This window comes from Macrotis lagotis, chromosome 6 (assembly GCF_037893015.1).
Source record: "Macrotis lagotis isolate mMagLag1 chromosome 6, bilby.v1.9.chrom.fasta, whole genome shotgun sequence".
Classification (NCBI taxonomy): Eukaryota; Metazoa; Chordata; class Mammalia; order Peramelemorphia; family Peramelidae; genus Macrotis; species Macrotis lagotis.
In genome coordinates this window covers 44,125,894-44,139,869 of record NC_133663.1, presented here as the reverse complement: position 1 = coordinate 44,139,869, position 13,976 = coordinate 44,125,894, and the positions used below count along the sequence as shown (strand labels likewise).

At 41.8% G+C, this 13,976-nt stretch overlaps 1 protein-coding gene across 6 annotated transcripts in view; it reads left to right on the top strand.

Annotated features, from left to right (window-relative positions):
* MCF2L2 (MCF.2 cell line derived transforming sequence-like 2) overlaps window positions 1–13,976 on the top strand; it is a 377,565-nt gene that overhangs the window by 93,997 nt on the left and 269,592 nt on the right. Inside the window, exon 1 of one of the 6 annotated variants that reach the window (XM_074191032.1) lies at window positions 310–565. The exons of 3 other annotated variants lie outside the window; for them this stretch is intronic. In XM_074191032.1, coding sequence (XP_074047133.1) covers window positions 472–565 — 94 coding nt within the window. In that variant the 5' untranslated portion in view covers window positions 310–471. Of the gene's footprint in view, window positions 1–309; window positions 566–13,976 lie in introns of those variants that run through there. 2 more of the 6 variants (XM_074191031.1, XM_074191035.1) reach the window with 2 other exon arrangements.

The window sequence follows — 13,976 nt, the reverse complement described above, 5'->3', positions numbered from 1 at the left end:
GCCCCATTCAGGTTCATTGAGTTTAAAACAATATCCCCTTTGTTTAAAAATAAAAAGATTTTTTTTCCAGAATCAGGAAAGGTTAAGGACCCAGCCTGCTGCACCTCAAATCTTAGGAAGGAACTAAACTGAGTACTTAGAACCCTTTGACCCACCCTTCCCCGCCCCCCCCAAGGGCTTTTGTTCCTGGCAGGGGAGGGACTCTGTCCTTCAGGGAAGGTCTCCTTCCTGATCCTAGTAGCACACAGCTACCCTCTACCAGCCTCTCTCTCTTCTCAGCCTGCAGTGAACTCATTCCCACAGCGCCTCTCTGCAGCCAGCCGCCAGGGCTGGACTGGGCTGGGCTGGGCAGCCTGCCCACCCGTCTGCCAGCCAGGAGGGCACACGCACCACTTTGCTGCTGCTGCTGCTAGGTTTCAGGGGACTCGTGGCTCCCTTTTCATCCTTCCCAGACCCCAACTTTGCCATGAAATGGTGGCAGCAGCTTGGAGGAGGGACGGGGGCGTGCAACTGGACCCTTTGAGGGAGCCAGGGGCACTTCCTTCTCTTGTTCCTGGCCATAGGGGTAAGTAGATACCTCTGAGAGGGACATCAGCTGCTTCACTTATATAGTAGGAGCTGGGGACTAGGGCTGGCATGCTTTTAACAGAGATCAAGGGAATATTTCAAGACTCCCATTCTTTCTGGGAGACTGCCAAAGGCTGAGTGTGAGAGACTCCGTCAAAGTGGGTTGTTATTGCCTTAAGAATGTCAGGGAAGGAGGGCCTGGGGTCAGCAAGAGAACTGGGAGAGAAACCTGGGGTTATGGTATGTGGGAAGGGGAGGAGTGGGGACACTCCAGATTTGGAGTAAACAGCTGGAAAGACGTAGAAATGTTTTAGATGAGATTTTCCCTGGTCCAAGTTGTTTGGGGCCAGGAGAATGATCCAGCATATAGTTTCCAGTTGTCTATGCTGCTGTTTTATGAAGAGGATCTGTGGGAGGGGGCTGCCCTTCAAAATGAAATCTGGCTGTCTTACTGGGATAAAGCAAAGATACAGAATAAATCAAAGGTCTATTTTCAATACAGTCAGGACTGTTGTATTGTGAGAAGTCAATGATTCCTTTATGGGCTCTAATCCCAGTTCTAAATTACTCCTCCCTGGGCCTCAGTTTCCTGCTTTGTAAAATATGGTGGTCAGACCAGATGGCATCTAAGCCTTCCAGCTCTGGTTCTGTGCTTCTGTAGCTCTGGCAAGTAATTTTTTCCCACTGTGGGCCCCAGTTTCCTCCTCTGTAAAAATGTGGGAATAGGATTAAGGGGCTTTCTAAGGTCCCTTTGAACCATAAGATCTGAGAGGAGGATGGCAGTGATTTTTCTCTTCTACTCAAAGTGGGTTTGAAAGCATCAGAAGCCTCTGAGAGCTGCAGATAATTTCTGGGTTTGCCAGTCTTTCAGAATAACTCAAGGGGCCCGATGGATCTCTGGATGGAATTCCAATGGGCAGCTTGGGCACCAGTCCATCTCTGCAGCCCTTAGAGGCTCACGTATCATTCTCCAGGAGCTTTCCCTTCAGAGGAGCATTGATCCTCCCACCCATGGGAGATGCAGGACTGCATCTGATGGGATCGAAAACCTCCTGATGGAAATTCCAGCCTAATTTATGATTCAGCAGCTGCCTCCCTAGTGTCCTAGGTTCTTGGTTAGCAGAGCAGCTGGAGCCAGCAGGGTCCTAGGGAGGGGTGGGGTGGGGAGAGTGGTCCAGTTCATGTTGGGTTGAGGAAGAGCCAGCCAACCCCAGTGTGAGGGTCCAGAACTGGGTAGGATGTGTCTCACTGGTCCCCCCCTTCCTACTCCCCCCACCGGCCCCATGCCCTTGGAGAGCTCTTCTTTTTTGTTTCCTGTGACTGGGGGTGAAGGGTAGATTGTGTGCATTTCATTTATCCAGGATATTAAGGCTTTAGGCAACAGAGGCCTGGGCCCAGGAAAGAATGATTAGTTTGGAAAAAGTGACCTGGACAGTTCTTTCTCTTCTAAACTGGAGGCCTTTACAGTTGGCTTGGACATAAGGCTTGGCCCCAGGCAGGAGTGGAACTCAGGGACAGGAGGGCCATGTGTGGCTTAGCACAGAGAAGGTATTCAGTGTTTGAGGAAGAAAGGAGGGATGACAGGAAGGCAGGGAAGGAGGGAGGGAGAGAGGAAGGGAGAGAGGAGGGAGGAAGTAAGAAGGGAAGGGAAGGAGAGAGGAAGGGAGGAAGGAAGCAAGGGAGGGATGGAAGGAAGAAGGAAGGAGATAAGGAAAGGGAGGAGAAGAGGGAGGAAGGGAGGAAGAAAGGGAAGGAAGGGATGAAGGATGAGAGGGAGGAAGGAAGAGAGTAGGAGAGGAAGGAAGGAAAGAATGAAGGAGAGAAGGATGGAAAGAGGGAAGGGAGGAAGGAGGGGAAAGGAAAAAGAGAAAGAAGGAAGGAAAGAGGATGGAGGGGAGAGGGAAGGGAAAAGGAGGCAGAAAGAGAAGAAGAAAAAAGGAAAAGAGAAAGGAAAAGGAAAGGAAAAAGTAGAGGAGAGAGGAGAAAGGAGAGGAGAGGAAGGGAAGGAAATAGGCAGAATGGTTCTCACTTCACTTGGCCCTACCTGGAAAAAACCTTTGGGATTATCTAGGCCAGTCCTCTCATTTTACAAATGAGAAATTGAGGATCAAGGAGTAAATGACTTGTCTATGATCACTCAGATAGTGAGGGACAGAGGCATGATTTGAACCGAGTTCTTTCTGGCAGTGAATCCAATACTCTTTCTACTATATCACACTGCCTCTTAACCAGACAACAGTAGTCTGTGGAAACCCTGGAATGTGATACAAATAATCATTATAATTACACAACTTTAAGGTTTGAGCCACAGCTGAGGTACAGTCTCTAGGGAGTTGACCTTGGAGCAAAAGAGGACCTGGGGTTCTAGTCCCATCCTTTGCACACAAGGCTAGTATTTGTATGACTGGGTCCATCAGTCAACACTTTTTAAACTTGTGCCAGATACTGTACCGAGTACTGAGATTATAAAGAAAATCAAAAGACAGTCCTTGGCCTCAAAGAGCTTCCAGTCTGATGCCAAAAACTATATATAGTATATAGTACATAACTAATTATATATCCTTATTACTAATTCAGTCCTTATTTGGTCTCATTTCATCTGAACTTGGCAGCTATATGAGGTGGGTGCTACAGGAATTATTATCTCCTTGTTACAGATGAGAAAACTCAGACTGTACAAGGTTGCCCACCCTTATACAGTTAGTAAGTACCAGAGGTGAATTCAAAGTCAGGTGTCTCTGGCCTTCAGAATTCCTTCTACTCTACTGTGTTGTCTATCCAGCCCTCTCTAATTGACTAACTCAGAGAAAGCCTGGTTTGGCCTGGCCTTCTCTTTAAAAAATGTAGCCCTGCACTGCAGGCTGCCAGGCTGGTTTTTAGAAAATCATCTGGCATCAGATCAGGACGGCAGCTGAGACTTGGCATGTCAAGATCAGATGTCTTTGGATTTGTCTGATTTCTTTCATCTTGAGCCCCCTGATCCTGATACAGCAAGAGGTGAGAAGGTATCAGGGTCAAAGGTTTATAGCCTGGTGGGCATGGGAGGGGAAGGGATGGAAGCTAAGGACAAGGGCTGGAGGCTCTCTATAAGGACAGTTAGGGAAGCATTAGCATTATCTCTGATCAGTTTGGTTCTCCAGTCAATTTAAAGAGATTGCAGGCATGAGTCTTTGTTTGGAGGCATCTGAGGATTACATCCCCCAGAAAAGTGGGGTATTCCCACTCATCACCACACAGAACTCTTAATTGATTTCCAGAAGCAGGACTGTCTCCAGGATGATTGGTTTGGCTGGGACTCAGAAGAATGAAGTGTAGTGAAAGGAGCAACTTTTTTTTTTGTCTATTAAAAAATGAGCCAGCATGGTAGGCTTGTTCAGTTTCTTTTGGATTTCCTTTTAAAATTTTTTTATTTATTATATTCAGGGCATTGTAGACCTCACTCTAGAATTTGGAAATGGCTCCTTCAAGAAGAGGCACATGGGGGAAGTTAGGTGGCACAGTGGATAGAGCAGCAGCCCTGGAGTCAGGAGGACCTGAATTCAAATCCAGCCTCAGACACTTAATAATTACCTAGCTGTGTGACCTTGACTAGCCACTTAACTCTTGCAGGAAAAAAAGAGATGGGAGATATATGAATTGGCAAGTGACCTGAGAGGAGAAACCTGAGAGTGGACTTGCCCAACTCCAGAGATGGTAGCTACAAGTTTCCTTGTAGTATGGTAGTATATAGCATATGGTCTTTTCTAAGAGGTGAGTCCAGGCTTTGTGGTTTCTTCCTTGAGTGATACAGAGTTCCCGAGTGAGATAGTTTGGACGCTGGTCTCTAACCGATAAACACCTCTTCAGCAGTATGGGAGAAGGAAGAGGGTCACCAATATGATCCTTGTAGTGGGAGGGGTGATCATATCACAGGAAGGGTGGACAAGAGATTGACTATTTGTCAACCACTTATTATGACTGTGGGTTGCTCAGGCAGTGGAAGTTCAGAGGGAATAGGGCTTCTTATTCAATGATCCACAAAGTATGTTCAGCTTCTGGGGACATTCTAAAGTATAAGGTGATAATATTAATTTTGGTCAGGGATAGGGCTGTGAAGGGAAACCTGGGAAAAGTCTCAAGTGTGCTTAGTTTCTTGAGGAGGGCAGGAGAAGAAACTGAGGAGTTATCCAATTGTTTTAGATGTTCCTATTCAGGGGCTCTGGTGAACCTTCTGTTGGGTGAAATAAAAGTTGCCCCCTCATACTTACAGCAGAATTATGCCTTTGAATGATTATCCTGGGGACCCTGTTATCTGTCTTTGGGTAAACCCAGGCATGAGCTCTACCATGAATATACTGTGTAATTTCCTTGGTGAAACTCTAACTTGTGGAGGAGCCACGAGAGCCAAAGAGAGATAATGACCTTTTTGTGTGTTAAATCTCAGCACTGAATCCTTAGGGGACCCTGGACTTGAGTTATGAATAGAAAATAATTCACCAGAGACCACCTATCATTTGTTTTGACCACCTATCATTTTGAAGGAACAGACCAGACGTCTTTCCTGGGAGAGCTGTAACACTGCAGTTAGAGTGATTATAGGTAAATTTGTCAACAATGTGAACACTAGTACCTTTGTGTTGAAATCACTGGGTTTTAGTCATTCCATGGTAGTTCTCCTAGAGAGAGATACTAACAACCATCCAAGGGGAATGGATTCCTAGACTGATGGGAATGCTGAACTTAAACTTCAGAGACATTTTCAGATACTTATCCCAGCTGAAACATCCAGCCCTTTGAAGTGAATTGTAGTTAGGGGAATTGTTTGCTGAGGAATTGGGCAACATTCTTTAATGTGATATGGTCACTTAAGTGTTCTCTTCCCCCCCCTTTGATAATAAATTTGGAATCTTTTTGTGATATTAATTGATAAAATTCAGTTCAGTGATTCAGAAGGGATCGCCTACTATGGGCCGGGCACTAGTAATACAAAAGCAAAATTGAAAATAGTCTGAGTCTACTGGAGCTAGTTTACTAAGAACCACAGATCACTCTAAACTTTATGGAATAATAAGTATGAAATAATGGGGTGGGGGATGGGGTAGAGAAAGCACACAATTGGGGAGATCAGAAAACTCCTCATGGAGAATGCGGTACTTGTGTTGGAGCTGTAAATAAAGGGAGGAAGATGAAGATTCCAAAAGTTGGAGATAGAATTCTGATTATGAGAAACAGGCAAAATGAACTAAGTATGGCATTGTGAAGAGCTTTAAATTGTAGAACAGATATTCTTTTTTTTGAAATATTTAATTTATTTTGAATTTTATAATTTTTCCCCTAATCTTGCTTCCCTCCCCCCACAGAAGGCAGTCTGTTAGTCTTTACATTGTTTCCATGGTATACATTAATCTAAGTTGAATGTGGTGAGAGGGAAATCACATCCTTAATGAAGAAACATAAAGTATGAGATATAACAGAATTATATAATAAGGTAATTTTTTTTTAAATTAAAGGTGATAGTCTTTGGTCATTGTAGAATAGATATTCTAAAGAACTACTGAAACAGGGGAACGATGTGATTAGAGCTGCTCCTTCCTCCCAGCAGAGAGAAGAGTTGTGGGGTGATGAACCATATGTATGGAATGAGGTATACATTTTTAGTCAAGACTAGTATATTGGTTTATTATGCTTAGCTGCAGGGAGGATTCTAAAATGAGGAGAGGGTCACTTTAACAATATATTTATTTTAAATTTCAATAAAACATATTAAAAAAAGAAAATGAAAGTTGGAAACACCCACTCCTCTTCTATTTCTGAAATCTATTTAGCATTCAGCTTAAACTATAGGATTATTTATTTAAATCTTTGGAGAGGAAACTTGGGATACTAGAAGAAATCATTATCATCACCATCATTAACATCATTATCGATGTCCCTTGTTCTAAATCAATTTTAAAATTTCAATTGACAAATAAAAATGAGAGCATAATGGAATAACTATTATTTCAATGGGGGCATTACAGGCAGGCCAAGAAAAAAAAAGCTATTTTCTTAGGGAAATGGTAGTTTAATGTTTTCAAGACCTGGAAGATAAGTGCTCACAAGTGTACAAAAACATTTCGGGCACCCCACCCCACCCCTTCCTGGGACACTTAACAGGGATACTTTGATGAGGTCTCTTAGGGAACGCCTTCCTCAACATAGTTATTTCCAGTCATTTCCTGACTAGAACTGAGATGGACATGCTGCCAGCAGAAACTTTATTGTGATTTCCTGATTTTTTTTTGAGAAAAATCAGGAAATACCAAGAGATTAAGCACAAAAGTAATCACAATATCAACATCAGATCATTAGAAATGACACATGGGGTCAGACCAGGAGGCTAGTCATCTAGAGTCATTCATCTGCCTCTGACAATAGCAAGTGATGGGAGTGATTTGACTCTGGAGTCAAAGAATGTGAGTTTGAATCCTGGATTTTTCAACTATTTCCTGCAAGACTTTTGGTCAGTCACTTCCCTCCTCTGCCACTTCTGATAGTCTCCTGGTCATGGCCCCACTCTCTCATTATCTCTACCCCCACTGGAAACTTGGACCCCACCTCATGGTTCCCCCAGCTTCCATAGGATGGAGCTGTTGACTTAACTGACCTAGAAACATATCCAGGTCACTGCTGCTTTTTATCCTCCAATCCGCCCTTTATAGCTCCTCTTTTAAGTTAGAATGGAAGCTCCTTGAAGTAGAGATGATCTTGTTTGCTTAGATATATGTTCCCATAACTTATCACATTCTTGGCCCATAGCATTTAATAAATGCATTTTCTCTGTCTGTCTGTCTTTCTCTCTCCCTCCATCATTTCCATTCATTTCTCTCTATCCCTCTACCCTTCTCTAACATCCATTTATATATCCATCTAAGTCTCTCATCATCTATATCTGTCTATCCATCCATATCTGTCCAACCTACTCTCTCTCTCATCTATCCACTTCTCTTGCCCTCCATTTTCCTCAGTTATAAAATTAGGACATTTCACTAGCTGATCGTCAAGATCCCTTTTCAGTTCTAACTTTTCTGTGCTCTGGGATGTGGGCCTTTCCTTCCCCATGGCTAATGAGAGAGCCTATGAAGTCAGAAGGTATCATGGCAGTAGAGAGGTGTGTCCCAGGCTCCTCAGAATGCTTTGAGGGAATGAAAGATCTCAAAAGAAGCAGATTGACCAGTGATGCTAAAATTCCTTTATTGAGTTTATTTTACACCATCGCAAAATCCTTAGGCCTAACAGGAGACACTGAGGGGCATGAGTAGGTAGGGTGAAGATGTGTCCTGATCACTGTCACCAGACAGAAAGGAAATGATGACATTTCCAGAAAGGATGGAATCTATTTTGAAGTCAGTGGAGATAATCTTGAAGCTATAACAGGAGAATTACATCCATGTCATGACCCAATGAGAGGCAGCTGTTCTGATCTGGAGCCCAGGCTTATCTGAGTTTGCTCATATCATCCCAAATAGCAGGCAGGGCTTCTCTTTGATGGAGAGCTAGGTCTTTGTCCCCATAGGCTAGGGCTTCTAGCAGGTCCATTGGTTTCCTCACTTTGATGTCACTGGCAAAGAAGTACCAAGGGTTGACTGGATAGGATTGGAAATTTTCAACATGGAAACTTACAGATAGAGAGGACAAGAAGAAAGGTTCTAGACAAAATGGGGAGAGAAAGGCAGGGTAGGGATAGCCAATAGGAGGAGGGAAGCATGTCTTCAACAGAATCTATCTATGGCAAGAAAATCTAGGTTCCTCAAAAAAGAGGTTTGGGGGATGCAGGAGTCATAAATGAAAAGGGAGTACAAAGAGAAAGGATTGGCAGAGGAATTTCAGTGGAAAAGACTGCATAGGCTTGGAGGCCAAAGATGTCAATAAAGGTTATTTTTAAGAAAGAGAGTTCCTATGATGTCCATGAATGTGTGTGTATGGTGTTTATGTGTGTGTGTATGTAAGAGAGAGACAGACAGGCAGAGAGATAGAGAAGCACAGTTTCTGAGACTAGGGAGATAGTAGTTGCTCTTTCCTCCATCCTGATCAGACCACATTTAACAATATTAGCTAGCATTTTAATGACTCTTAAGTATTTTCTGTTATTATCTCACTTGATCCTTACAACAACCCTGGGAGGGATGCTAACCCCCATTTTACAGATGAGGAAACTGAGGCTGATAGAGGTTAAGTGACTTACCCAGGGTCATATAACAAGCAAGTGTCTGAGGCTAGAGTTGAACTCAGCTTTTTCTGACTCCAGGCCCAACATGTTATCCATTGTACCACTTGGATTATTCTCTTCAATTCTGGGCTTCCTATTCTAGGGAAGGCTTTTGATAAGCTGAGGGTATACAGAGGATACAATATAGATGAAGGACCTAATTGCCCTGTGAAGATGGATTGATGGAACAGTGGATGCTTATTTGGAAGAAGGGAAGCCATAGAGTGGACACCGTGATTTCTTTGAGTTTTTGAAGGGTTATTTGATGAACTTTTTCTGCTTGATCCTAGAAGGTCTAGAGCTCGCTTTGTCTAAAAATTACAAGTAAGGACATGTATGTTTGAAGTTAGGAAAAATCCCCTCATCAATTAATCAACTAGCATTGATTATCTACAGGGTTTTTGAGGTTTGGAGGGGACAATACTAGTGTAGCTTCATACTGCCCTCAAGGAACAAGTTCTCTGAATAATTAGAGGTAATGAGTTCCTCCTCATTGGAGGTCTCCAAAACAAGATTTGATGATCAATATTCTAGGGTAGACAGACTCTTGTTCGAGTAAGACCAGATTGCTTCCAAGGTCTCATTCACTTCTGAGATTTTGTAATTTGGAGGAAGGAGACATGGTTGTGAACAGTCAAAGAAGGAAGCTTTAAAAGTAGACAGATACAGAAGAGCTCTTTTAATTTTTAATATATAGCTTGGAAAGCTGCCAGATTCACATGAATAACCATTTCATCAGGTTACGCCTCTTTGTTCACATTTAGGGTCATTGGGGAAGCCTTGCTTTGTTGTTGTTCCCACATCATGCCCAGCCCCCCCCCCCCATCAGCAATGGCTATGTGTGAATCACTGTACACACCTCCCCTTATAAACCCCTGAGAGGAGGAAAAAAATGTCTAAATATCTGGAAAAACTCAGAGAAGCGTCTGACACTTGATCCTTCTCGGCTACCACTGAGAAGGTAAGCTTGGCCTGCTGCCTTTCATTTTATATCATTTAAAACATACTTGCCCTCTGGGAGGCAATCAGGGATAGTCATCAAGCAACGTGAAGCTGGCCCTTTTCCCTTTAAGTCATAAGATATGGTGAGAATTATGTCATTTTGACAAGAGGCACTTTTCCTCTTAACAAGTGGAAAAAGGCAGAAAGTCTTCTTACTCTACAGCTGTTTCTAGCCATGATGGTTATTCCATTTTTCTGAGTTTTTAAATAATTCTCTGGAAATGTGGGTGTTGGGAAAAATCACCTGTGAAATCCATCAGAGTCCACTTCAGAATTCCGTACTCACTGTGGCTTGATGCTCAGATTGCAGCTTTAGATTCTAGGCCAGTCTGACTGAAAGACTGGCCCAAAGGGGGCCCTAGATTAATGTAGAAATGTTGATTTCTGACATGAGTTAGTAGTGCAGGATGGATGGAATGGTAGTCAACTCCATCTAAAATTTTTGGGAATTATCCTCTAGACAAAAGAAAAAGAATATTATTTATATGCCCCTCTTTCCAGGGTAAGATATGCTGAGAATCATGTGAGCAAAAGTCAAGTGTTTTGGTTTGGATTAACAATTGGTAAATAATAGGAGATTATGTAGACATGATATAATGTATAATCTTTTAAAAATTGCATTTTGTCTATTTTCCTAGTTTGCATTTTTGTTTAAATATTTAAGTTTAATTTTTAAGTTCCTTTTTTCTTCAAAAAATGTTAAATGATTATTAACTAAATAGAGATGAAATCTAAAAAATAAAAAATATTTAAATTTATATTAAAAAAGAAAAACTCTACCTAAATATTTACAAAATTTGGTGGCTTAAAAGGGTGAAAAGGCAGCAAGGTAGTGCAGTGGATAGAATTAAGTGGATAAAATTAAACTTGAAGTCAGGAAGTCCTAAATTCACATCCAACCTCAGATGTATCCTGGGAAAATCACTTAACCCTATTTGCTTTGGTTCCTTTATCTGTAAAATGGTGACTAGTTGGAGAAGGAAATAGCAAACCTCTCCATTTTCTTTATCAAGGAAGCCCCAAATTGGGTCATGAAGAATCAGAAATGACTGAAACATTACCTGACAATAACAAGGATGTGAAGGACCTTTAGATATTAAGAAGTTTGTTTTGTTGTTGTTTTACTTCCATGCATCTTTGTTTCTATTTTAGAGGTGAGTCTGGCTCAATTCAGCAAGTATTTTGGGGACCCCTGCTTTGTGACCTTTTAACAGATTTTAAAAGAGCTTCAGAACTCAGGCTCCCTAATATCCTTGAGAGCAGGGATTGTTTCCTGCCCCTCTTTGTATCCTCGTCTTAGCAGAACACCTGTTTTGTAAGAAATGCTTAATAAAGGCATGGTGATTGATTGACTTGCCCAGGGTGACATGACTACTAATTTTCAGAATCAGAAATCAAATTCAAGCCTTAATGTGCCCAGGATACCGCGTCCATTCTGGAGTCCAGGGAATCTGTGAAGTGGTTATAGGGGAAAACTGGGTGACACAGAGAAGAAAAGATGGGGAAGCATTTCTTTGGGTCTGCCTCTTAGCATCTTTGTCTCAGTTCCATATTTCCTTTTATTCCCCTGTCTTCAACATTCCTTTCACTCAAAATAGAAAAATGAAGCACTTAGTCTGAAAACCCCCCACTAGTCACTTGACAAGAGTATTTAAAATAACAGATCTATAATAATTCTTCCACAGCCAGGAAAATCCATTAGTAACATTTAATCCCTTCACTAGAGCTCTAGAAGATAGACGCTGTTTTGGCCTTGACTGTAGAAGGATCCTTGTTTGGCCCCTAGTGAGTACAAGTCATCAATTAGTCTCATTCATGCCAATATTTTCATGGTCACATAGAAAACATGACTTTGTCCATAACTCTGTAATTCAGGAACAGGGAATCTGATATAATTTGGGTTCTGCTGTATTTGGGTTTGGGATATTTATTTATTTTCTTCCTTTTCTGTCCTCTGATGATGACATCTTTTATTTACCATGTTTTAAATAGCTGGGTAATCTAATGATTAGCACTCCATGCATCATCGGTCCTTATTGGACAAACAGCAATAACTTAGTTGGCTAATGGGCTAATGGGAGGAATTTTTAATGGCACCATGTGTTTGCAAAGTAAGTTCCCATATCATATGAAACACTTTTTATGTAAGGGCACCTGACATCATAGAGATGAATCTGGATGTTTTAGTGTTTTAGGAGTATGACATGGCAGCCAAAGAAACTAATTCAATCTTAGTTTACGTTAATAAATGAATGAAGGAAAAAGCCTTTATTCAGTGCTTATTGGAAGATCATCTTGACCTCAAGGAGGTTACATTCTTTTTTTTTCTTTTTTCTTTTTTTTTAGGTTTTTGCAAGGTAAACGGGGTTAAGTGGCTTGCCCAAGGCCACACAGCTAGGTAATTATTAAGTGTCTGAGACCGGATTTGAACCCAGGTACTCCTGACTCCAGAGCTGGTGCTTTATCTACTGCACCACCTAGCTGCCCCAAGGAGGTTAGATTCTAATGGGGAGAAAATATATGTAGGAGAGTAAGGAGGGTCAGAAGGGGATGCTTTGGTTTGGAAAGCTTCAGAGATGGTGAATGGAACTGTAAGGGATTCACCTTTTCAGTAACAGTGTTGATTTGATCATGGTTCCAGAAGTAAGAAGAGAAAGAGAAGCAGAAGAAGGTGAAAGAGGGTGGAAAGCGTTCAAGTGAAGCATGGCCAGAGAAACTGACTTGACAAGGCAAGTCACACATGAGGCTTCTCCCAGTGTGCCACAATTCTGAGTTACTGGTCGGATCCATGTCTCTAGTGGTGGATTAAGTCCTTCAGAGCATGAGCAGAGAGGTAAAGGGTGCAGAGATATGGAAGTGATGGACTCACTGTGTCCTACCCTGGTCAGAGCAGATGAGACATTGTGATCAGTTCTTGATGCCACGTTTTAGAAATAATATTTTGACCAGAGGAAGGCAGTCAAGTAAGCATTTTGTAAATGCCCATTAATTGATTGCAAGTCAGGAGACCTGCTCTCTCCATCCAGCTCTGCCTCCCACTGGCTGTTTAACCTGGGGCAGGTCCTTTCCATTCTCCTGGCTTCAGTTTCCTTCTCTGTAAAATGATAAGATTTGACTGGATGATGTCTAAGGTCTTTCCAGGTCTAAGATTTCAGCTGCTAAAATATATGCTAATGGAGCTTTCTGGTGTTATGTTCTAAGAATAATTATGCCCCTTGACTTCATAATTCTCTTGTTGGGAATAACACCTGAAAGTGTTAACAGAAACAAACCCTAAAAAGAGTCATCTGCTTGAAGATTTTTTTTTTTAACAGCAGCATTTGTGGTTGCAAAGAAAACAAAGCTGGGAAGAGCATAAACATCCAATACATTGACTTAATATGATTTACTGGACAATTAAGATGGCCCAGAATAAGGAATACAAAGAAATATGAAAAGTTCTTTAGGAAATAATGCAAACAAAAAATAAAAAAACAGAAGAGTACCACTAACTGACCATGAGCAGCTAGTTGGTACCATAGTTGATACCATAGTTGAAGACCTGAGTTCAAATCTGCCCTCAGACACTTACTAGCTGTGTGAACTCAGGCAAGTCACCTAAATCTGTTTGTCTCAGTTTCCTCATCTTTTAAATGAGCTGGAGAAGGAAATGGCAAACCACTTCAGTATCTTTGCCAGAAAACCCTAAATGGGATCACAAAGAGTCAAACATGATTGAAGAAGGACTGAACAACAACTACATAAGACGAAATGTAGATTGGGATAGGCTAATGGAGGTGTAGAGAAGATGATGGAAAAGTTTTTAACACTTTGTGGGAAACAATGTGGCCTAATAGAAAGAACTGTGTAGTCAGATGACCTGAGTTTGAATTCTGACTGTGCTGTTGATTGACTTACCTGTGTGACCTTAGCCAAGGCATTTGATTTTTCCAGGCCTTAATTTCTTTATCTATAAATTGAAGGGCATTGGACTAGATGACCAATGAGAATTCTCTGCTTCCAAAACTATTGTCATAGGACTTTTATTCATTCTTGGCAAAGATACTGGACTGGTTTGCCATTTCCTTCTCCAGTTCATTTTACAGATGGGGAAACTGAGGCCAACAGGGTTAAGTAACTTGTCCAGGGTCACATAGCTAGTAGGTGTCTGAGGCCAGAGTTTAACTCAACAAGATAAATT